This window comes from Telopea speciosissima, chromosome 5 (genome assembly GCF_018873765.1).
Source record: "Telopea speciosissima isolate NSW1024214 ecotype Mountain lineage chromosome 5, Tspe_v1, whole genome shotgun sequence".
Taxonomy (NCBI): Eukaryota; Viridiplantae; Streptophyta; class Magnoliopsida; order Proteales; family Proteaceae; genus Telopea; species Telopea speciosissima.
Window position 1 is genome coordinate 69,084,273 of NC_057920.1, and position 25,011 is coordinate 69,109,283.

At 38.6% G+C, this 25,011-nt stretch overlaps 1 protein-coding gene across 3 annotated transcripts in view; it reads left to right on the forward strand.

Annotated features, from left to right (window-relative positions):
- The window catches only part of LOC122660988, a 50,385-nt gene extending 29,506 nt beyond the window's left edge, over positions 1 to 20,879 (forward strand). The window contains exons 6-20 of one of the 3 annotated variants that reach the window (XM_043856266.1): positions 2,325 to 2,388; positions 3,456 to 3,597; positions 3,714 to 3,781; positions 3,904 to 4,152; positions 4,309 to 4,544; positions 4,625 to 4,855; positions 4,936 to 5,157; positions 5,260 to 5,313; positions 5,406 to 5,471; positions 5,618 to 5,758; positions 5,846 to 5,899; positions 13,174 to 13,233; positions 19,746 to 19,950; positions 20,047 to 20,147; positions 20,242 to 20,879. In XM_043856266.1, the coding sequence (XP_043712201.1) occupies positions 2,325 to 2,388; positions 3,456 to 3,597; positions 3,714 to 3,781; positions 3,904 to 4,152; positions 4,309 to 4,544; positions 4,625 to 4,855; positions 4,936 to 5,157; positions 5,260 to 5,313; positions 5,406 to 5,471; positions 5,618 to 5,758; positions 5,846 to 5,899; positions 13,174 to 13,233; positions 19,746 to 19,950; positions 20,047 to 20,147; positions 20,242 to 20,409 (2,061 nt within the window). In that variant the 3' untranslated portion in view covers positions 20,410 to 20,879. Of the gene's footprint in view, positions 1 to 2,324; positions 2,389 to 3,455; positions 3,598 to 3,713; positions 3,782 to 3,903; positions 4,153 to 4,308; positions 4,545 to 4,624; positions 4,856 to 4,935; positions 5,158 to 5,259; positions 5,314 to 5,405; positions 5,472 to 5,617; positions 5,759 to 5,845; positions 5,900 to 13,173; positions 13,234 to 19,745; positions 20,148 to 20,241 lie in introns of all 3 variants that reach the window. The other 2 variants (XM_043856265.1, XM_043856264.1) reach the window with 2 other exon arrangements.
- Positions 20,880 to 25,011: the final 4,132 nt, after the last annotated feature.

Below are 25,011 nucleotides of genomic sequence, written 5' to 3' on the forward strand. Positions count from 1 at the left end.
GCAGTGCGCAGCTGGGGCTGAGAGGGGATAAGAGCGGACATCTCGGAACCATACTAGTATGACAGACTGTACAACGATGCTGGGAATCTGCAAATAAGCAAAGATCCTTGTGTTGTTGATTTGATCATGTTCGCTGCCTTGTCTGAGTCACCATCTACTTCCTCTGCTTTTGCCTCGTCCGCCAGAGACGTGGTTAGAGAAACTGAAACCTTCCTTTGGGTTTGGGGAGGGATGAGAGTTACTATGAATTTACGTTCTTAGACTCTCTAAATAGTTGGCACGTCGTCTTATAGGGACAAAAAATGTATGGTTACTAGTTCTGATTGAAACCTTATAGGTTACAAATAGATGAAGCATATAATTAATTAATTAAAAGTTCCTAAACTGATTTATAAAGGACTCCTAATCATTCTCACATGTCGAATAAAGTAAATAAACTCAAAACATAACTCTATACTTGCTAATAAGTATCGTAATCTAATTCAAACATGTAACTGTAACTAATCCCGTGTACCAACTTCACCCCCATTTTATGGACTCATATTTAAGGCCCAATACAACAGATTGTGAATTCACCTAGAGGGGGGTGAATAGGTGTAGGTTCGAAAATTAAAATAACTATGCGGAAATAATATTATACAATAAATATAGAGGAGTAAAGACAAGCAATGTAAAAAGACAAACAATTTATAGTGGTTCGGCCAAAATGTGCCTACGTCCACTCCTCTCACCTTAGAAAGAATTCACTATAACGAATCTTGAGTGAGCAAGAGAACTCGTACAACTACTCTTGAAAATATGAGCAAAAGGACTCAAAAGACTACTCTTGAGAAATGAGCAAGAGGACTCAACAACAATTTTAAGTAACGTACTAAGTAGTTTAGGATTACCTTAAAACTTAGTAGAATGAGTGCTACCTCTTAGTCAATGTAGCTTGGATGCTAGTATGCAATGAGGGAGCAAGAATGAGATTGAATTTTCTTCGATCTTCTTTGATCTTGAAAGAATAATCTCACAAGGAAGTGCTTGATTGCTTAGAGCTCTTGATTGATGATTGTTGTAGTGTTTAGAACACTAATCAAGAGGGTATTTATAGGCTAGAGGCTTAGAACCAATTAGGAATCCAATTAAGAAGAGAATCCCACATTCTATAAGTGATCCGGTATGCTGGATGGGAATCCGGTATGCCGGATTACCTACTTTCCTTAAGAGATAGGAGAATAACGGTCATAATTAATTAGTCAAGCACTGATCCGGTATGCTGGATTGGGATCCGGTATGCCGGATCAGGGCAAAATACACCCAAGAGAGGATCCGGTATGCTGGATCCTTATCCAACCCCTGGAGGTGTTTCTCTGAGACACCCATTAATCCGGTATGCCGGATTGGGATCCGGTATGCCGGATTAGGCAATTACAGTGTAATTTTAGTCTAATTTCCTCAGGGGTTGTTTTGGGTATTTCAAACCCCAATTGGTCACATGATCAGGAGTTCGAATAACCTCCTAAGGTCATTCTAGATGGATGCATGCGTGTGTGTGTGCATTACATCGAATGTGACTCAAGAAACAATAGAAATTACATATTTGTAAATAGACAAAGTCTTCAATCAAAAGTCTTCAATTCTTCAATGCTTTAAGCTTCTAAACATATGTCTTTGACTTCCAAGCTTCAATCTTCTTTGAAAGTGGTCTTTGAACACTTGTATATGCTCCCCCTCACTTGATGCTATGCTTTGACTCTAAAACACTTAGAACACAAGCATTAGTCCAAGTCTTATTTGTTATCATCAAAACATCATCATAGGGATGACTTGGAGGAAGTAGAGTGTAGGACCATTTTCCTAACACAGATAACCCATAAATTAGTTACCCATGGCCCAAAATCTGGCCGTCCTAAGCGCAATCGAGCAGTCTTGACTACATCGCATGTACATTTTGAAACAGAACTCTAAAAATGCTTTTTTATCAACTGTTTCAAAAACATGTTTCAAATACACCCTTATTCCACCATTTTTGGCTTGTTCATATAAAAATTCTTGCTAGAATGGGGCTTCCAAGGGAAGATGTCTATAAAACAGTGTCATGATTGCTCTATTCATTTTTGTTTTGGGACTCCATGACTCAATGAACTCAAATAACTCTCTCTCTCTCTCTCTCTCTTGGTTTCAATGTTCTTGTGTTTGATATTTTGAACTTCTCATCAGCATTTAAAGTGTAAAGAAGTGACAGTGAATATTTTATTTTTTTGATAGGTGGTCTCCCCATCTTATCAAAGTTCATTTATGAGTTATAGTCTTGAATACAACTTTGCTCTGCTTTGCAGATTAGGATGGAGCCTTTGGGGCATCAAGAGGTCGGTTCTTTTGTCGAATCACCTAGATCTGAAGGTATGTTGTGCTTATTGTTTGTCTATTGTTGTCTGTTGAGCATATTTTTTAGGGAAAAGGTTCTCTGAGCCACGGGTAGGATACACTAGCATCTCTGTGTCTCTGTCTCTCTCCTCTTCACATGAAATGTCTTCGCTGCCCTCTAATATATGATACCATTTTTTCACACCTCATTGTTGTACTTCTCTATGCTGCTTGCTCTCGGAGAACCCTCTCCCTATTTTAATTTCGTTTTGCTTCCATTCTTTGTTTTCCTAGCATTGCATTGGTTTTGATTATCTTCAACTAGGTTGCGGATTGATCTTTTATTCATTTGCGTTTTTTGATTTTATCATTGTTTTGAGTGGCATTATGATTGAATTTGTAGTATCTTTGCTTCCATTCTTTGTTTTCACATGCTTGCATACTATTAAAGAGGTTGTCCATGCATTTGCCTATGCCTTTGGAAGCTTTGACCTTTGGGCCTGATATGCTGTTATAAAATGGTTATTCATTTGTCATTGTGGTGCCATATAACTTTTGGTTTGATTTTTTTTGCTAAATGGTCAAGTTCGTTGGTTGTTCCTCAGCCTAAGTCCGATAGAAATCAAGGGGTTAAAGATCAGTACTTGCCATCGCATCCAACTGCCCTTGTATGTTTCTGTAAATACTTTTCGTTGTTTGTTCAAATTTGTACTTCAACTCAGTTTTCTTAAATTAAATGAGTTGTTTGATTTTATATTCTTTCTGCAATATACAGAGTTTTTCACCCTTTGACTCTTCTTTATTATATCAATACTTGTCCTTTCTATTCAAAATTTGCACTTCTTCTGTGTACTTTACAGTGGAAAGTCCTACATCTTAATTTCTTTGAATAGCAATTTCTCTCAACTTGTTTAATTTTCAAGATCATTTTGAGTGGTTAGCGAGTGAAATTTTCATTATTTTCTTTGTGTGTGTAGGTTACTTTAAATAAATTCTAACATTGAAATGATGTTGTTGACATTGGTTTCTAAATTAGTTACTGAACCTACTGTGATTGTAGTGTCCCTGTGATGCTAATACCATTTTCTGGACCGAAACCCCAGCTGTAGGTTCACATTCTAGCATATTGAAGAACGTTCAAGCTTACAATGTAGATTCTTCTGTGGTGAATACTTTGGTGGACTCTAATGGTGAAGACCCTGCTTGTGCAGCTGATAGCGCAACACCAGTTATGCGTAATCTTGAGTAAGTTCTATAGTCAAGTTCTGATGTTACCCTTAGAATATTTATGTATATGATTTGATGAGTCTTGAACAAGTTATATTCGCAAGTTTCTGAATGTTTATGCTCATGCAATGCAGAAATGGAGAAGTATCTTCGACTTCTTATATTCACCCATTTATCCTCAAGAGGATGATGCAAATGCAGAGTATGCTTTCCAGATAGAGAAGCACAGTTTATGAAAGTGGTGGAAAAGTCTTTCCGAGGGATATTTGAGTGTCATACTTGAGTTGGTTTAAATGATTATTTATTTTTTTATTTTTTTGGCAGGCCCAATGGGTAAAAGCATCTCTTCCATTGAGGCATATGGCCCTGTCAACGTTTGTTGTAACCGCTTACATCAGCCTTCAGTTTGCATTAGCAAGAATCCTGCATCAGATAGTTTAAAACTGGAGCAGTTGATTAAGGCCAGTTCGATGGGTATCATGGAGTATTCTCCTGAAGATGAAGTGGAAGGAGAACTTATTTACTTTCAGAATAAGCTGGTTGACCTAGCAGTCTCGAGCAAGCGCTATTGCGGTATCACCTTTGCACCTTTTATATCGTCACAAGTTTGTTATACCATTCTTTTACTAAACCCTGGTTTTAAAACTGTAGTTCTTTGCTTCTTATTTTCTTTATGTTATTTGTTCACCCAGATATTTGACTGTACTGTCCATTGAACTGTCCCTCCAGATGATTTGATTTTTAGGGTTGCGAAAAGTCTTCCAGAAGAGATGGATGCTGTAAGGAATAAAAAATGGGATGCTGTGCTTGTCAATCAGTATCTTTGTGAGCTTAGAGAGGAAAAGAAACGGGGAAGGAAAGAGAAGCGCCACAAAGAAGCCCAGGCTGTGCTTGCTGCTGCAGCAGCTTCTTCGAGGGTTTCATTGTTTAGGAAAGATGGGCAAGATGAAGCTGGTCAACATGAGGTTCTAAATTCTTTTTGCACTGAGATCTATATCATTGCTGTCGGTGAAAGAGGACACTGACAGTGCTTTTCCATGCGCAGAATCCGTTGAAGGTGAATACTGTCAGTGGGAGGGCTGGGCCACATTCTCAGTTGATGCCACGGGCAAAGGAAACACTCTCAAGGTTGGCTGTATCAAGGGCTTCTTCAGAGAAACAGTCCAATATCTTCCAGTTGACTTCAGATTTCTCAAAAGATAATCCAAGATCATGTGATGTTTGTAGGCGGTCAGAAACAATGCTGAACCCAGTCTTAGTTTGTTGCTACTGCAAGGTTTTGTATCTTTTCTTGTATATTAAGTACTGTATGCTGCTGATCTATTTTCGGGTTTAATGATGAAATTACACTGGCAGGTTGCAGTTCATTTGGGCTGTTATCGTAATGTGAAAGATCCTGTTGGTCCATGGTACTGTGAAGTTTGTGAAGAGCTATTGCCATCTAGAAGCCCAGGAGCTGTACCTTCAAATTCTATGGAGAGGCCTTATTTTATTATACAGTGTGGTTTATGTGGTGGCTCCGCTGGTGCTTTTAGAAAGTCACCTGATGGCCAGTGGGTACATGCTTTTTGTGCTGAGGTATGTATTCTGTTGTTCATTAATTTACATACCTTTTCCCCCCCTTTTAATCTAAATGGAATGCATGTGTAATGTACCATATCTATACCTTTTGCTTTGTAGTGGATATTGGAATCGACATTCAGAAAGGGACAAGTCAATGCTGTTGAAGGAATGGTATGCGCGCATTTTCTTAGATTTTTAATTTGGATATGATTTGAGATTATATATTTGTGTACGCTTCTGATTGTTATTCATGTTACATCCAGGAGGCCATTTTGAAGGAAAGGGATGCCTGCATTATCTGTCGCAGAAGAGTTGGTGTCTGCATAAAGGTTAGGCTTGCTTGATTATTTTCTTTTGATTCTCTTTTTTGTCATCTATGACTATATACCTTGGTTGGATTAAGATATTTTTTTCTGTTAAATGTCCTCTTTCTTCTTCTTCTTTTTTTTTTTTTTTTTTTTTTTTTTTTGTGCAGTGCAACTATGGGAATTGCCAAAGCACATTTCATCCGTTTTGTGCAAGAAATGCTGGCCTCTACTTGCATGTGAAGATTAGTGGAGGCAGGGTTCAGCACAAGGGTTACTGCGATAGGCATAGTATGGAGCAGAAAGAGAAGGTGACATTCCGTTGGTTTGAGTATTTTGTGCGGCCGTGTTAATATTTCTTTATTATCTTGTATATTCACTTTAATCACTTAATACAGGCTGAGACTCAGCAGCATGGGGCAGAGGAATTAAAAAGCATTAAGCAAATTAGGGTAAGTTAGAATGTACTCTGAGACTCGTGTTCTTGGTCGGTCATGGGCATCTTTTGTCATGTTTGTAGAGCCACTACATTGATATTTAAATGTTTATATTTGCTTTTCCTGTTCTCCATAAATTGAAAACATTAATTAGGAGTTAGGGATATGTTCTTTTGGTTCCTAACTATATTTCTTATGGAAAAGTTGGTTATTGGATAACATTTAAAGGCATTTGACGTATGTTAGGAACTCTTGGAAATATTAGTGAACATTGAATGACATTTGGATATCTTGAAGGATGATGGCTGTCAGAGGATCAATCTTTATCTTGGTGTGGTTAGGACATGCTTAACTGCTAAAGGACATTGGCTTGGTCACACTCTTTACTTAAAGATCCGGGATTACTATACTTTGCCTTTGTGTTCTTTCTTTAGACTGTGTTTGGTTGTCCAGAAAGTGTGGGAGAGTGTCTGAAGAGTTCACTTGTTGCCTGCTTTCTCACCATAGTTGTGAAGGCGCTGCCTAGGCGCCTTGTTGGTGTTGCCTTAGTTGTTGACCCTCGTCCAACGCCTTGGGTTGCCTAGTGCTTTGACAACTATGTTTCTCACACATTATTGCTGTTTGAGAAAGTGGTGGCCTTGGGAATAGAGCTTTCTTGCCACTTTCTTATGCTCTCAAATAGCCTGGTTGAAGAATCCAAGTCCAACCAAAATGATGGGATATTGTGAGATAGTGTATGAAACCTTAAACAATAATAGGTCCCACCCATTTTCTTGCAATTTTTTTAGTCCAATTAAACATCAAATGTTAGAAAATGTTTCATTTCCTTCCACTTCACTTCACCACTCGCTTACAACACTTAACTTTTGCACACACTCTCAGTCTCTTGACATTTTAGCACAGCCTTAGTTGAATTCTATTGGTATCGATTGAGGACACAATCATTTATAAGTTTATGGCATTTATAATGGGCATCTCTCAGGAACAGTCTTAGTATCACACTGCTTTTTATCTGCTTTGGTAAATTATGTTTCTCTAGATTTATGGCATTTGCAATGGTCATACCACTCAACCCAACTCAACTAAGCCTTATCCCAAATGGGACGGCAACATGGATCCTGTTTCACCATTCAACTCTATTCAAAGCCATGTTTTCAGTCCTAATCCATGTCTTTTCTCATTTCGTCTATAGTCATTTTAGGCCTTCCTTTGCTCTTGTAGCTCCTCCATTCTAAATCACAGAACTCCTGATCGATGCATTAAGAGAGCTTTTTCTGCACATGTCCATCCCATCTAAAACAACCTTTTTCTCAATTTTCTACTTATTATGTATCGGGGCTTCTCCTAAATTACCTCTGATGTGTTCGTTCCTGTTTTATCTTTTCTGGTTTTACTGCTTATCCAAACATCTCATTAGGCATGGGCAATGCTTATGATTTCCAATCATTTTAATGTTCTGTATATTCTATTTGTGTGTCTGTAACAGCAGAAACTATGAAGAAACCAGAACCGAGAATGGGAGGAGAAGAAGAAGTGGAGAAGAGAGGAGAACTGTCAAGAGAATGATCGAACTTGACAGTCTCCCTCACCCATGCTTTATTTATATAATTGAAACTCCAAATAAAGAGAAGTCCTAGTTACAATATGAATAAATCAAAACTAGTCTACCTACTCCTAATTACAATAGGAATCAAAATAAAACATAAATAAACTAGGACTAAACAACCCTATTAGAACTAGGACAGCCCCTAACTCTTAGAACTAGAGAAGGTAACAAATATGAGGAGCCAATCTTGACCAGATATATTCTGATCGAGATTGTCTCCCCCCAGCAGTAGCACGATAATCTTCAACATTTTTTATTGATAATATCTGCTGAAATGTGTGAAACATTCCTAGTTGGAAACATGGATAAAAAAGTTTCTAGTGCATTAGTACACTCTATGGTACTGTGTTGACCAGTCAATCAGCAAGGTTTTAAGGTTTTCGGTCCAATTTGGATTTATATCTGCTGATATTGATCCGGATCGAATTCAGATCGAGTGAACTGACTCCATCCAGGACAGGTTTTGTTGGAAATTGATGCCGTTAAAAATAAACTCATAAATATATAGAGAGTTTTATTGCCAAAATAAGAAACCAAGTACAAGATAACTGAATAAAACCAAACAAGCAACTGCCCTACTACAACACAAAGGGTGGTTGATAATCACCAGAACAAGCAAGAAACTCCATGAGCCCAATTACGAGTAAGGCCAGAGCAACCTATAAGCACGCTTTAGGTGGGTTTGCCTTCAACAGCTTTGAGGTCTTAGGTCCAGGCCTGATTGCAAGAGTTCAGGCGAAAAACGAAAGAGAGAATACAAAGACTGAAGCCACATCTAGAAAGCACAAAATCGTCACTAGTGGAGTAGCAAACTACGGAGTGATGATGAAAGAAAGCAAGTCCTTCTGCGAAGAAGAAAGTCCTGCTCTAGCTGATCTATGACCAAAGAAGCAATGACTCAGGCTGAGGTAGTGCGTGCCAGAACAAGCTGAAACACTACAGCGCACGCTTGTTTCCAGACTACTTGCATTATCTTGGTGAGCAATTTTAGGTTCAAAAATCCACCTAGGACTTTGCCAAGAAGGCATAAGTTCCAGGCCTCACACAAGTCAAGCTCTCACAACAGCGAACAATTCATAGAGCTTATGCTGATCTGCCTCCTTGAAGGGAGTACTATATTTATCTATATTATCTATATTTTAGGGCCTTAGAATGATAAAAAGGTGGGGGAGCAGCAAGCGGAATGCTTCTGTAACCTTAGACTCATTACACTGTTGACTGAATTCGTTGGCTCTTTGTCCACCTAAAGTTGGTAACCCAACTTTTAAGTTACAGTGGCAGGCGAGCAGAAAGGCTAAAAGAAAGGAAATCTCAGCAACTGAATTTGCCTTTTCGATCCTAAGATTGAATTTTTTTTTTTTGGTGAATAAAAAATATATTACCAAAGCCCAGGAGGGGCGAGAGGAAAAGAGAGGGGGGGGATATACAAAGGGGAGAGAGGGGGGGTGGAAAGAAACAAGCCCCAAACCCAACTAAGGGGGGGAAGGGGACTTCAAAAGAGCACTATCTAATCCCCAGGAATCAACAATATGCCTGTTCCTTGGGGAGTTAAAAACATCTTGTATGGAAGAAACTGGAGTTTTGAGGAGACATCTGAAGAGATGGCTTTCCAAATCAAGTCAAAGGACCTAGAGTTGGAGGTCCATCTCCTGAGGTTCCTCTCCATCTAGATGTGATAAAGGACAGCACCAAACACAAGCTTGCCAAAAGTGTCACATATAGAGCCTCTGGAGAAAGTCATGACCAAACAGAGCCACTCTCTGGCAAAGGGGAGGGGGGTTCTGCTGCGAGGCCAGATGGACGAGAGGGCTTTTTTCCAGATGGTAAGAGGTGAAGGGGCAAGCAAAGAAAAGGTGGCCAATGTCTTCGGAACCACTCCAGCAAAAGATGCAAGAGGAAGGGACAGGGATTCTTCGGTGCAGGAGAAAAGCTTGGGTCGGGAGGCAAAGGTTTAGGGCTCTCCAAGCTAGGAAGCTATGGCGAGGGATGTGGCCTTTGAACCAGACAAGCTGATGCCAAATAGCGGTAGGGGCGTGGGACCTAACAAAGTTCCAGGCGGATCTAAAACTAAACAGACCATTCGAGGAGGGGAGGCAAATAACCTTGTCCGCATGAGAAGAGGGAGGGGGGGGGGAGGGAATGCCAGATCTGGGAGAGGATGGGGGGGAAGGGGGACCAAGAACCAAGGGAGATAATGGAGGAGAGGGGGGCTGACTTGGACCTAAGATTGAATTTCACCGTTAAGTCGTAGAACCTCCCTATTCTATGAGTTCCCGACGTTGGACCTAAGGCTTAGAGAGGACTGCTTAACTCTGAGGTTGCTTGGGGACTCACTCAACCTAAGTGTGGGACTCGCTCAACGACTCGAGGACCTCAAGCACAAATGGAGACTCACCCAACCTAACGGTGGGACTCACCACAAGAGGTTACATTGGAGTCAAATTTTTTTTTAAATACTTAACACTACAAATATATATATATAGGGGAAGGGAGAACTAGACATTGAAATATATCCGTTGGAATAGAGCCATCAAAATATAGCCGTTGGAAATTAATGACTAATGGCATTATGGCTTCATCATTCTTCCCTGTTTTGAATGAACTCATCCTTGAGTTTGATGCAGCCATCTTCATCGTCCAAATGTCATGATCAAGCTTCTTCAACTCATGCTCTACCTTTGGCATGGTGCTCAAGATCGGAACTTGCTCTGATACCAAGTTGATGCAGCTAAAAAATAAACTAATAAATATATAGAAGAGTTTTATTGCCAAAGTAAAAAACCAAGTACAAGATAACAAGGCTCAAAGGAAACCACTTAACTCAAGGGTCAAAGTGGACCACTTGAACTCTCGGGTCGTTTGGGGATTTACTCAACCACAAGAGGTTACATTGGAATCCAATTCTTCTTTCTCTCTCTCTCTCTCTTCTATACTTCACAATACAAATATATATAGGGGAAGGGAGAACTAGCCGTTGGAAAAGAGCCGTTTAAATATAGCCGTTGGAATACAGCCGTTAAAATATAGCCACTGAAATATAGCCACGGGAATATGCCTTGGGAAATTAATGACTAATGCCATTATGGCTTCATCAGAAATGATGAGAAGTTGGCCCATGATGTTGGGTGTCGGTATAGGATCGGCCGGATTGGGCACTGCTGATCTTGATATGGATTGGTCTAATCGGATACCGTTTCTTAAAACCATGCCAACCAATGAATTTGTTTCAGTAAAGGAATATAAAGAGTGGGCATCATAAGTTTCTCCTGTACTAGTTACTTGTTTCACAATAAATCTCAGGATCCTTACAACAACAACAACAACAACATCTGTAATTATGGATGAGTGGACTGGGCTAAACCAAGGAATTCCTTTGGTGCATGCTGTTTGTTGATGATATCCTTTGGGTTCATGATGCTAGAGCAGTAACCAAGCTTGAGTCAACAGAATAAATGAAGTGATTCTTGTAAGAATAGAAATAGGAAAGGGGATTGGTTTTGATTGATGATCAAGAGGTACTTAAGAGTAGTCGTTTTGTTGTTTTGGTCGGAACATAAATAAAGACGGTAAGATTGAAGAAGATTTTGCTTATTGAATTATAATGAGGAGGACGTGTACAGGATTTCTGGAGTGTTGCATCATTGACACATCACATTAAAACAAAGGTAAATTTTTGAAGATGGTTATAAGACCAGTAATGCTATATTGTCATGGTTTAAAGTATCGGTACGTATAATATTGTATCAGCCGATATGTATTGGTTATCGGTCAGGTTCGATACGATACATTACATACCGATACGTCTCTTTTTTTTTTCTAAAAAAAATGGACTATCCCGGATTGTATTGAAATGTATTGGCCGATACAATACGATACGACCAATACATATTGTTACCATCGATACGTCCAGTAAAGGGTTCTCTGTGTGGTTTAATATGTATCGATATATATCGATATGTAGGGCTGCAAGTTTGGCCCTGTCGGCCCGAACCCGCCTTGAGCCCGAACAGGGTCTGGGCTAAGATTTCTGGTCTTGAGGGCGGGTTAGGGCCAGAAATTCTTGGCCCTGAGTCAGGGTCGGGTCGGGTCAGGGTTGAGACCTCGGGCTCAGCCCTACCCTGATTTTGACCCTAATTTTTAACCCTGATGGAGCTGAAGAAAATTCTTTATGTATTAAATAATAGAAGGTATTATACATATAAAGTAGTCCGTGGTGCACTTGGTAGTTTGTGGTGCATAAAATCTAATTCCTATAAGGAGGTCTTGGGTTCAAGCCTCCTCTTTCACATCTTCCCTATACTTGTTATTTTAATTTGCTTATTGCAGGGCCAATCAGGGCGGGCTTGGGCTGGGCTTGGCCCGTCAGGGTCAGGGTTAGGGTCAAGGTATTTAGGCCCTGAGTCAGGGTCAGGGCGGGCCTGGGCCCAGCTAAGGGGACTTAGGGTTGGTCTAGGGTTATAAAAAGCCCGGCCCAACCCGACCCTGTTGCGGCCCTATTGATACGTATCGGCCGATACGGCTCGATACATACCGATACCATCAATACATTCCATAAAAAGCCCTTTTCATTCGCAGACTCGATAAAACTCCTATTCTAATGGAAAAATGAAGGAAAACTCTCAACCAAGAGTCTAAAATCTTGCATTTAATCTTGTTTTTTCACACTTTTGGACTAAAAAACTAATCAAGGAGTGCTACAACATCATCCTTTGCATCATTCAATACTCTTCATGGCTATAGACTATTACAACATGTAAGAAACCTCATCTTTGATAACAATTTCAATTTAATGCACTTGTTTGGTTATACATTATTCTCCATTTTAGTGTGCATGCATGATATTTGTTATATTACCCTCATAGTGCTTATTTATATTGTTTTTGTTCCAAAAGTGTATTTCCATGTCTATCTTGACCATTTCCATGCATATCTGTAGTGTTCGATACGTATCTCCGATACGATGCGTCTCTTAAAATCACCCGACCGATACGATAACCAATACCGATACTTTAAACCTTGTATATTGTTAAGTGCATTCTGAGCAGTGGGCACAAAGAAATAACATAAACATAAACTGATTGTATTGAATATCAATATGTACGAGTGACGGGACTAGGGAGGGCAGAGTTAGATATTATTACCTCCAAGGGATTTATGTCTTGCACCACTAGGTGGCATACTGAGGGAAGGTCAATTGAAATTAGTGATATACTACAAACTAGAGGTGGCAAAAGGTTAAGGGAAAGGACAAAAATGACTTGAGCTGGACCGCTGACACCAGTTAGTTGGACAAAGTTGAGTTTAGTTGAGTTTGATATCAAATGATATTGATTTGGCTTTACTTCAAATTTCAAAAGCATTTACCTTTTAGTTTGCACAAAATCTTCTATACTTTGTCCCCAGATGTTTTTTTTTCTTCCATATATATATATATATTTCTACATGCCTTACTGCTGTTGTAAGGATGAAACGCCAAAGAACTGAGAATTTTAATTCATCGAATGTAATTGTACAACACTTGATTGGGAGAAACATAGTCTGTCAAGACATTCTCTCTTTGTAGTCCTTTTTGTCAGAGTTTATGTTTGTTTTTGCTTTCAGGATGTTATACTACTACTGTTATTAGGCAGTCACATCTATGAAATAACTAACTAATTTCATTGCATACATTTATATGATGCAGGTTGAACTTGAGAAGTTGCGACTTCTTTGCGAGCGAATTATTAGACGAGAAAAGTTGAAGGTAATTCATGTTTTATTTATAAATACAAATGGCTGGTACTTTAGAAGATCTCCTTCCCCCTCTCATGTTTAGTGAATGATGCATTTTCTTTATTTTGTTGGGGAGGGGGAAGATAACTTGATACACCCCTTCCTCCTGAAAATACATACCCTTCGTATTGAAATATGTCCTTTTCATTTGGTTCGGCACAAACTTTATCTCCAACACAATTCAATTTATGGTATGTTCCTTTTCATTGATTTGGTACAAATTTGTTCCCATGTACAAATATTGTCAAGTGCTATTTTTGCAAGATGATCCAGTTCATTTTCTTTTGTATGTGGCCACACAAAACTTTCATTTATTTGCTTGTCCATAGAAACCATAGGACAACTCCATGAAAAGTTACCCTTGGCACTTGCTTCCAAATTCTTGCTGCTTTTGCAATGAATCAGAAATCTCAATCTTTCCCTTCGAGAGGTTTTCAGAAAAGGTTGGAACCGAAATGATAATTTCACTCCCCACTTGAAAGCAACTGCTGAACAAATGTGTTTGATACATCATGGTGGGAGAAATTTTATTAGTTTAATATTACAATGAACTGCTGGAATTCTTTCCTCTTTCATATGTTCTTTTTTCAGTGTTGCAAAAGCGTCATTTAGTTAGGTTCTTGGGCAACCACTTAGGCATTTTGGGGAAATGTACTAGCTGATTCAACATAAGGCAGTTACTGTATAATATGGACTTGCTAGGTGTGACTTGCTAGGTGTGACTAGTTTTTTGCCACTTGGCCAATGACTTAGTTCTAGGTGACTATGTATGTCTAATTTTAGGAGGACTTCTTTTCCTGTTTTACCTGATGTTGGGTATTCGTCCGCCAAAACATGTTGATAATTTAAACATTGTGGTAGTATTTGTTGTCTTATACAATATGCTTTATTTCATACTTTTGTTCATATTGTTGTCAATATGTGATATTGCCCTTCAATTTAAAAGTACACACATTGGAGGGGTGGGTTGGTCAACTACTCATCTCCTAGGCATCGACTTTCCTCATTTTTTTTTGGGGGGGAGGGGGGTAGGTGGGGTTTGGTCCAACCTGGATTTAACCTGGTCCAATGAATGATTGTGAAATGATAATTTTCTACATGCTCACACATACAAACTACCCTTTTCTGAGTAATAGAATATAGATTTTTAAAAAAATTATTAGTTAGTTGGTGTAAGAATTGTAATTTTTAATCATTTAAAAGACTTGGTTCAATTCGCATTCAGTGGTTTTAATTCAATTATTGAAATAATTGGGTGGAGATTGGCATGTTAGAAGAGTAAACACCTGTTCCTAGGGGGGAAAATCACTCGCATCAAAAGTACCCTTCTAGAAATTCCATTTTTAATCCTCCCAAGTCCCAAGGACCCTGACGAATTAAAACAAAGATTGTTTACCAAAAAAAAATACAACAAAGATTTCCAAACTCAATAGATATATATATATATATATATTTTTTTTTGGGGGGGGGGGGGAGTAAAGGAAAATAATAAGAGTTTCATCTAATAGAATGTAAAATATGCGCAAACATAAGGCTGTTGATGCCACCTTGGGTTCCAAAATCTTGCTTTTTGGGTCACTGTGGGCCCACCCCAACCAATAGAACTCAATCAATCAAGACTAATGACGATTTTCATAAAAACAATCTAGTGCCTTAAGGGTAAAGTAACCATGAAGAGGACCCTGCTGTAAATAGAATTTTGAAAGACGGATTTTGAAAATTATAAGTTGGACTGGGATTAAAACAAGAACAACACATGAATAGAGGCCCTTTATTTAATAAAAGTGATGCAGATTCACAGGTATAAACACGAAGGAAGAAAGGCCAGAACCTGGCTCTAAATTTAGCCATGGTTCTGGTTCTTGTCCTAACTTGGGCCAGCCTTAGGCCAGCACCATGAGCCGTGTTTGGGTTGGTATTTTATTTCTAGAAATTGCTGATGGAGCTGCTACAATCTTCCATAGTTACTATCTTATTTAATTTCTATTTTGTTTCAGTTTCTATTCTTGTAGAAGACACTTAGTTATAGTTATAGCAACTAGAGTCCTTGTTGATTTTAGCAAGTTTCTATCTTTTTGCGCGAGTATTGGATCTCTTCTAAAAGATCCTAACAACTTGGCTTCCAAGTAACCCCCGCACATAAAAGGGTTACTATTTTGTAGGTTGGTTGCTTATTATAAATGAAGAGGAGGGGGCATGCTGCCCATGATTTGGTGACTATTATTCTCTTGTGAGAATGTGCTGCTCTGGTGACTCAGTTGCAGATCCTAGGTGGTGAAACCTAGGCTGGTTGGTGCTGATACCAAGTCATATCCTTCCTTCTTGTCTTCTCTTTTCTTCTTCGTTTTCTTCACTGTTCTGTCGGTTCCAGCAAGCACCTGTTATTTTACTGTGGCTATCATTGGGTGATTTCTAAACCTTTTTTTGTCCTTTTCATCTGTTATTTCTGTTGCTATCTCTCACTTACTTTTCTGCAGGGTTCCTCTTCAGTTTTCCTCGCATACGGTTTCTGTTTTATTCCATCTTAGTTGCAGAAACTTCGTGCCTTACGTCCTACCAGTCCAGCCATTGAATGCTCTTTTGTTTTTGATGTTGTCTTCTCTTCCCCCTATACTACCTTCAACCAGAATTGAAAGAGGGGGGGGGGGGGGCGACATCTGATCAACAGATGTTGAATTATTACTTTTCCTTGAGTTACTTATTTCTGGTTTCCTAAGTTTCTATTTTTCTGACCACACTTGTTTCTCTCAATCAGACAATCAGTTTGCCTTGATATTCTAGACATATAGCCCATCTATTAGGACATTGTTTTGACCCTAGTGTCAGTCCCATTGGTTTAGTGGATTGTGAGATATCATTCTCACGATGTTCTGCCCTATTTTATCAGTTATGTTTCACTGCGGTTCTGGTTTTCTAACTGGTTTTCTAGTCCTTGTTTATTCAGCCTAGTTAATCTCATCAAAAAGTGAGGGCATAATTGTAATTAAGGAAATCTGCCCCCTTCTTCAACCTCACGACAAGACAGCTAAAACCAACCTCCTTTCTAGTGAGATAATTCACGCCACAGGAGTTCGATTAACTTAGAATAAGTTTCAGACCCAACCGCTCCAGCCATGGCTGCCAAGCTAGTTCTTTGGGCAGTCATGGTTGCATGTTTCGATCTACCAACAGAGGACTTAGGGTTTAGATTGCCCTAGGGAGATGATCTAACCCTCAAAGTTTCAGTTCCAAGAATAATACCTGAGATAGGATGATGAGAAAAAGACAGAAGTAGTACAGTTCACATGTTCTCTTGGTCACCGACCTCTACTTCACACCGTGAAGGTTTCAGTTTCAAATTTTCATTAATTCATTCTCTATCTAAAACTTTAGATTAAAAGCATATAAATAAAGAGAACTCCTAAATACATTCCTAAACAGAAGATAGAACTCAACTAGGAAACTAACAATAAAAAGCTATCTCTCCAATATAAATTAAAATGCTATTACATAATAATCCCTAAAGAACTAAAGGCTGGTTTGGTTCGGTTGTGCCTCGGTCTGGGTTTCCAGATTGGGTATTTGGGTCATGCCGGTCCAGCCATGATAATGCTACTTCATCAGCTGGAGTCTTTGGAATCATTTTTATAGTTAGTCATGCTATATAGGGGAAATGGTTCCGGTGATTGTTTAGTGCATAAGATGTTGGAGAAGTCTGGAACCACTTCCCGGGGTTGGGAGCTGAAAGAATGACCCCTTCCTATGAAGCTATGCATGGGAGGCGGTGATGAAGTGTTTTGACTTCGTGATTACTATAACAGATATCATGGTGGGTTGTGGGCAAATTAAAGATGTTAGAAGATGATGTGGTGCAGGGCAAGGCTTTTTGTTATTTGCTATAAACTTTATATATGCTCTTTTTGGTATCATTTTTCATTTTCATTTTGGCCTATTTAAAAAAAATCATTACTAAAAACCATTTTGATCAAAAATGAAAAACTGTTTGGTAACTACTAAACATAATAGATTGTAGAATGAAAAATAAGTTTGGTAACTACCTGTGTAAATAATTTTTATTACATTTTTTAACCAATGGGCTAAGTTCTCTCATCACCTATCTTCTTTCCCAAATCAACTCTAAACAGTAAAAATGAAGAGAGTTCTGGAGAATAAAACCTAATGTGAAGGGAAGAACATGAGACCTTTTTTTTTTTTTTTTTTTTTTGGTTCTTCTTGGTGATCAAATAGTTGAACTCAAACAAGGATAGATTAACTTTGATACTTACTTTCAGTTTCATAGTAGAATTAGGACAGATCTGAATTTTATAAAGTTGAATGAAATTGGGTCAATAACTTTGCTACCAGAGCTGCATATCTTTCGCTCCTCCTCTGAAATCCCTCTTTCATCTCATCTCCTCTTCTCTTCTCTTATTTTCTCCCTACCTTGCTGCTGCTATGTTCGTACCCAGCCCCCACTCTGTTCTAATGTGATTTACAGCCCCAATCATTGGCATTGATCTCTACTGATACTCTTCAGGTCAGTTTGAGATTTTAAGGAGTCAATCCTGTGATAGAAACGACTCACCCAACATAGATTCGAGTAGAGATTTATCACCGCTGGAAGTTCTAACCAGAACTTGAAATCTGATTCTGTCCTTGTGCTAGATCTGAGTTGCAGTAATTTTCCTTTGAGCTTCGACCTCGGTTTGAAGTGGTGCTTGGTAGGAATCGATAGGTCCTGTTGTTGCGAAAGAGCACCCAAAATTTCAGACTGAACCATGCGTGAAAGAGGGAGTTTGATCGACTGAAGCGTGTTGGGCTTCCACTGGATTTAGTGATTCCTGGTTCACGAAAGAAGAAGAAGAAGAAGACATTTTGGCCATTAAAGAGCGAAAACATGAAGGAAAAACAGATTTTGACCATAATCCATAATAGACTCATAGGCTCTTGAGTCTATTATCATTTTGGGGGTGTTTTCATTTATTTTAAATAAAAACAAGTTTCAAAAGTGATACCAAACACATGAAAGAATGAAAATAAAAAATGATACCAAAGAGGCCTTAGCTCTCCAATAAAAAAATTCTATTAATCATTTCTTTCAATTGGTTGAAGATAAAGTGGTATTTGTTTTTAAACGGATCTTAAAAACTTGGAGATGAGAAAGTCCTTAATTTTGCTTGAAGAAACTCCTTGCGAGGAAATGGGTGAGGATTTGCATTCTTGAAACAGGGCAATGTACCTTTCTCTCAAATCTTGTGCAGACTTCAGAGGCTTCATTCTCCACTGAATAAAGTTTAGGACTATAATATGCATCCTAGCATTCACGTGGGTTCTTTATGCTAGCAAATGCACTAAGTGCACAAGGGTCCATTATTCTTGATCCTCAAGTGATTGAGACTTTGTCTACTTTGTCGGGGAATTTCTATTCTCTTGTGGCAGAGAAAATTACATATTTTCTTTGAAGGTTTTAAATCCAGCTGATTGGAGTGATATTTATGTGTTATGCCTTGGTTTATAGCTCATGCACTGTTTATTTAGCCTTGTTTACACTTGATTTAGACGTAGTGAAATTTATTACTGTTTCCTTAAAAGTAATGGTTCATATAATACTTCTTGATTTTAAATATATGTTTTTTTGTACAACAAATATTTACTATAAGGAGGCTCACTATTTAAACTCTTAAGATGGATGGCATAATTTTCCTTCTTCCAACCATTGGTCTTCTGAAAATCCAACTCTTGCATTTCTCACAAGTTTGTCCTTTCTAATAATTTTTCATTGAACTTGATAATTTTCATGTTTCATAGTTCTGTTATGGTATTTAAGGTTTCTTATTGCATTTTCCCTAAACTCTAAGATGGATGTGGCATACTTCTTCAAACCATTGATCTTCTGAAAATCCAACTCGTTGCATTTCTCACAAGCTTGTCCTTTCTAATAATTTGTCATGGAACTTCATAATGTTCATGTTTCATAGTTCTGTAATGTTATTTAAGGTTTCTTATTGCATCCCCCCCCCCTCTTGTTTTGGGATCACTGTTTAAATTCTAAAGATGGATGTGGCATACTTCTTCCAACCATTGATCTTCTGAAAATCCAACTCGATGCATTTCTCACAAGCTTGTCCTTTCTAATAATTTGTCATGGAACTTCTTAATGTTCTTGTTTCATTGTTCTGTAATGTTATTTAAGGTTCCATAGTGCACTTTCTTTCCCCTTGTTTTGTACGGTCTACATTTACTTTGGGATGATCTAAATTAAACTTTTCTGTGATTTCATTTACTCACGTGAGTTGTTATTGATTTCTTGGTTTGCTACCTAGTTTTGCTGAAGGTAAGTATGAGTTTCATTGTTTGTGAGATTGTATGTTCTCGTGTCTCCTGTGATTTGGCAATCTGTGGTATCCTTCCATCGGCTGTTCAAGTTTCAATGATTGAAGAAAGTAATCTGTCAAAGATAGCTCAAAAATCGTGATTGTAATCACCAGTAACTATATTTTGCAGCGAGAGTTGGTTATTTGCTCACATGACATCCTTGCGTCAAAAAGAGATGCTGTTGCTTTCTCTGTACTTGTGAATAGTCCTTTCGTTCCACCTGATGTTAGTTCTGAATCAGCTACTACTTCTCTCAAAGGGCATGATGAAAATAAATCCTTCAGTGAAGCATTTCAAAGATCCGATGACGTCTCTGTGGACAGCACAGTTTCTGGTAAGCGCAGATTTACAATTCCCATGCCCATGGATATGGACCAACAGACCAATGAAAGTTTAACATCCCAACGCTCTGCTGCACGATTGGTGACAGAAAGTTTACCATTTTCTGGGAAGCAGCTTCCCAATAGACCTGTATCGATTGCCTCCCGGAATCTGACAGATGATGTGGAGAGGAAATCAAAGTTGAGGAAGGTAAAATACTATTGTGTTGTGATTTCTGGGTACCATAGTTTATCCTCTTTGAAGATTATGATTAGATTGCTTACAATGTTGGTTGATGATGCAGCATACTGAGACCTTTCAGAAAGAGCTGGTAATGACATCAGATCAAGCATCTGTGCAGAATCAGCGGTTACCTAAAGGATTTGCTTATGTTCCTATTGGCTGCCTTTCAAAGGAAAAACTAGTAGCCCGTGACGTGAGTTCTCATGCACCGTTGAAACGTGATGGGTAGAGATGAGCATCACTCTTGGGTCTTCTTCAATTGCCCTTCTAGGGGGCCAAGACCTATCCCAGTTGCATATTTTCTGCTGCTGAGGCTTGTAATGTTCATTGTTTCTGATGGATGACCAAGAAGGTAGAGTGAATGATGCAGATAGGGTTCTGGCCATTGTATTTTTATCAAGAGAAAATGCTGCCTTGGTTCCGACGAGAAAATTTTGATGTCATTGTTGTATATGCATGCATTCTGAGAGAAATTGTACAGAGGGTGAGAGTTATTATTTAATGCATGCCAACAGGCTTAAGTCTCTTCATCCGGCCACTTCCCTGTACGGTAGAAGGATGCTTAGCTTCTTCCCTGTAACTGTATATGAAGAATTATAAGGTACCCTATGGTGATTGTTCTGTAAAAGTTGGTGTATATTTTCAGCGTTCATACCCAGATCACTTGTTTGCTGAATCAGAAGGTCCAGAGTTGATAGTGTTACAGTTTGTCCTGTTAGTTCTTGGTGCAAGTGATTTCAGTAAGTTGACACATTTGAATCAGTCATCATTGTGCAGGTTCTAGGATCATACTATTGTTATACAAATTGGCTACTTTTTGTTAGGTTTCTGACAGGTGATCATCGGGGGGCTGAACTATCCATGATTGACATTTTAGTCGTGCTGCTCTAAATTTTGATGATACTGCGTGGCTTGCATACAAAAGCCATTCTGTTGGACCTCGTCATGAAGAGTTTGTTGGATCCTTTGATTTCATATTACCAGAGATTCGGAATGTTAATTTTCTTTTGAAATGATTTATTTCTGCATCTGTAATCTCTTATAATTGTTCTTTAATAGTTTTAGTACTTTGGTTTTGTGGTCTTCAAGCAACATATGGTTCAATTGCAGAGCTTTGATGGTAAGGTCAATGACTTTGGACTTGATGCCCCCACTGGGTTATTTACAAATACTTTATGGCACTGATTATTTGTTTTTATAAATGGGGCTGAAGTTTTAACAGGGCCTTGGATGTGGAGAGATTGTAGCAGCTCTTTGCAAGTGGAAACACGATATTGTGCTATTTAATCATTGGGCCTCTCAGGTGTATGGGTATACTTCCTTCGGATTGATTTGCCTGGATCTGTTCACGGTGAGGAGGTATGATCTCTTAATACAACCTTTCACTGTCGGAGAGCTAAGACATGCAGTCAATGCATCCTGTTTCATGGTTCTTAGTCACTGATCCATCGACCTTTTGGAGTAATTTTATGAAATAGCTTGCTGTTGAAAAGCCTTTTGTAGTCTTGATCTTAATTTGTGCTGTGAATGGTAGGGCAGGGACATTGGGGAGAAGCGTTTGGAGCTGCTTACTTGCCTTCAATGCAAGAGTTCAATTTTAGAGAAATGTAGGTTGCTTGGGCTTACTCAGTTGCTGGATTTGATGTGTTTAATTTGTCTAATATGGAAATTGTGCTTTGACATCGAATTAGTGTTTTCACTGCATCAGCTATTGAAATTTTGCCTTGGTTCTGCTGTCACTCTTGATGTACCGAATGGTGGTATTTTGTTCATTTTTCTTACTATACCTTCTGACGGATGGTAGTTATGCCATAGAATTAAATGATCCAAATTAATGCAGTTCCAACTTCTGAAAAGCATTCAAAGGGTGATACAGTGGTTTTTTTTTTGGGTGTTTGCAAAAGGGTCGGGGTTGTGGGTAGTATCATTGTCCAACTGCTTCACCAGAGGTTCTTTCTGGAGGTGATAAATCCACAACTGACTTAATCCTCTTGGCACGCAGAAGCTTATGAAGGCAGGGCTAGTGACTCAGTGAAATCATAACAAGGTAGCTTAGTTTCCTTTAATTATCCTGTTCCAAACTGCGGTGGTTCTCAATTCCAAAGCTAATTGAAAGTTGGTGGAGTCCCACACAAGAATTCATGGTCACCGATTATCCAGGCAATACCTGATGTGTTGTGTTTGGGGTTTGGGCAACATCATGTGACAATCATGGTATTCTGATGTGGGATCCATTCGTGAGGTTGATCATGTAGATACTGTTGGTTTTTCAAGCTCATCTTCCTCCAGTAAAAGGTATATGTATATTAGTTCTCTGAAAGACATCCGTGGGGAGTTCTATTTTGACTAAAAAAAAGGATGTGTGAGGGGACTAGTTCAGACCAATGTGATGGTTCTGCTGATTTGACTCTTTAAATATGTTGGAAGTTGTAATATATTTCTTTTCTCATGCGCGAATGTTCAGTACTTCCACATTTGGTTCATCCTGGTAGAGTTCCTAGTCTAGGATCATTTGAATGGAGCTTCTATCATTAGTGCATAGGCAGATCATTTGGCTCTAAACAGTGAAATATTTTATTTAGCTGTCTGGGAGAAAACATGCCCCAAGATTTTTGAATCGCTTCTCAGTGAACTAGCCCTTGAAGAAATTCTTAAAATTTCACCCTAGGGCAACAGGAGGAAGGCCACTGGAGGAACCCTTCGAGTTTGTGGAGAGAATTAAACAGAATGGAATCCGGATTCTTGGCTGACGAAGTTTTTAGTTGGAAACTTGTCTAACGAGCTAGTGACCATGAAAAAGGAGTTATTTGAACTGTTTTGAAGCGTTAAATACTATGGTTGGTCTACACTAGAGAGAACACGTTTGGTGTCAGCCCAACTTGCTCATCATCAATGGCCCCTTGCCTAAAATTGCCAAATTAAAGCTTCCTGTTTCAGTGGGCTTGTGGACCCTCAACTTGAATATGTAAAAGTTTGAATAGCCGCTAACTTGGTTGGTTGGAGGCTTGAAAGTTGAAGTGCATGAATCTCAGCAAGTCAAGGGTTCAACTCTGCTGGTCACATTTGTGAGATCACAAAAAAAAAGAAAGATATATATAAGGTGGAATAATTCTTCACACGTTGGAGGTGAGAATACTCTCTTCACTGGGTACTACTTGCAGTACTCGTGGAGAAGTTGCCCTTACATGCCTGGAAAATTTATATCATGGTTTGAGGAATCAGAATCCGTTGGATTCAATTCCGATTGATTAAAATTGGTCAATTCATACTAGATTTTTAGGGTTCATAGTTGATTCTCAGCCAGTTCTGGTTGAATTGGAATCGACGGTGGCTGATTCCATTGCCAATTCCAGTTATTTAAACCTTGATTTGCATTGTAATATAATCTGGTCAAGCGATTCTGTCTTGAGGGCACAGATTTATACAACTTATTAGGATCTCATTATTATTAACGCATATTTTAGGCCTAAATTTTCACACCCGTATAGAAGGAATAATTCCTTCACCATGGGTTGAGTGATCTCATGATTGGACTCTTGAGTCATCATTACATTTCCATCCCCTATTGACGAAGTTGAAACTACCCTCACTTGTGGTGAAGGAATTCATCTTTCACCGTGGTTAAAGAAAGGAAACCATTTATTAGGAAAATCCCTCATAGGGTTTGAATGTTCTGAGTTTTTTTTTTTGGCCTCATAAGTTACATGTGGGAATAAATTTTGAAGATATCCGAATGTACTGTTGCACAAGAAAATCTTGACAAGCTGGTTAGTGACCGACCAAAAAAAAAAAAAAAAGGGGAAAAGGATTCTCATTTCAGGTACTCTAAGCTTGTTCATATGTTATTTCCACAAAGGTCATTGAAATAGATTCTAATCTCAATATGAGGAGAAAAATAATATTCTGTACAATAAAAGATTGCAATAAGGCTGTTACAAATACGAGAATGAAAAGAATGAACGTTCTAGTCAAATGTAGGCCTGAATGTTAATCACATGATCTTATATTTGAATTCAATTTTGCTAATCTTTGTTGGAGTGTTGGATTCCGTGATGCTGAGCCACTATCTTCTCCATCCAATCTGGATCTCTCTTCAATTTAGTACTCCCCTCCAAACTGAGTGAAGGCCATACACCCAGTATGGTGCGCAAACATTGAAACTTAGCTTGTGAAAGAGGTTTGGTGAACCCAATAATGCTCTACTTTTTTGTTGAGAAAATGATAATTACTTTCTATATGTTTTGTTGAAGCATGAAAAATCGGATAACTATAGCAAATGTTCTCTCCCCAATAGAGTTATTTCTACTATGCGGCGGACTTTGTTACCCAATTTATTGTCAGATAACCATGACACCCCATCAACAAATCAAATTTCATGGGCTATTTCAAAAGTATGGCTCGACCAATATGTATCGAATTTATTTTTCTTGTATAAAAAGTAGTTTTTTGTCTAAGAGTGTGGCCTATGTCAGTACTCCCATGTGTCCATCTCTTTCCTCTTCAAAACAAGAGAATATAGGGGTCTTTTCATATGTGGAGGATAAAGATAGAGTCATAGGAATATGGGAGTGGCCACATTCCCGAATATAGTTCTTTTTCCCTTAGTATTTTCAAGTTTTGAATGATTGAAGGCTGATCTCACCATTTTGACTATTGGATAGACTTTCTTTATTTTTTTTTGATTTCTTATGAGAGATTATTGGATAGACATTGAAACATATGGATTGGCAATCTCTATCGAAGCCTAAACTCATGTAGCGCAGATTGATTGATGTGCCAGGCTTCTTTGAATACGGTGCATTTCTAGCACTCAAGATATAGCTAAATCCTA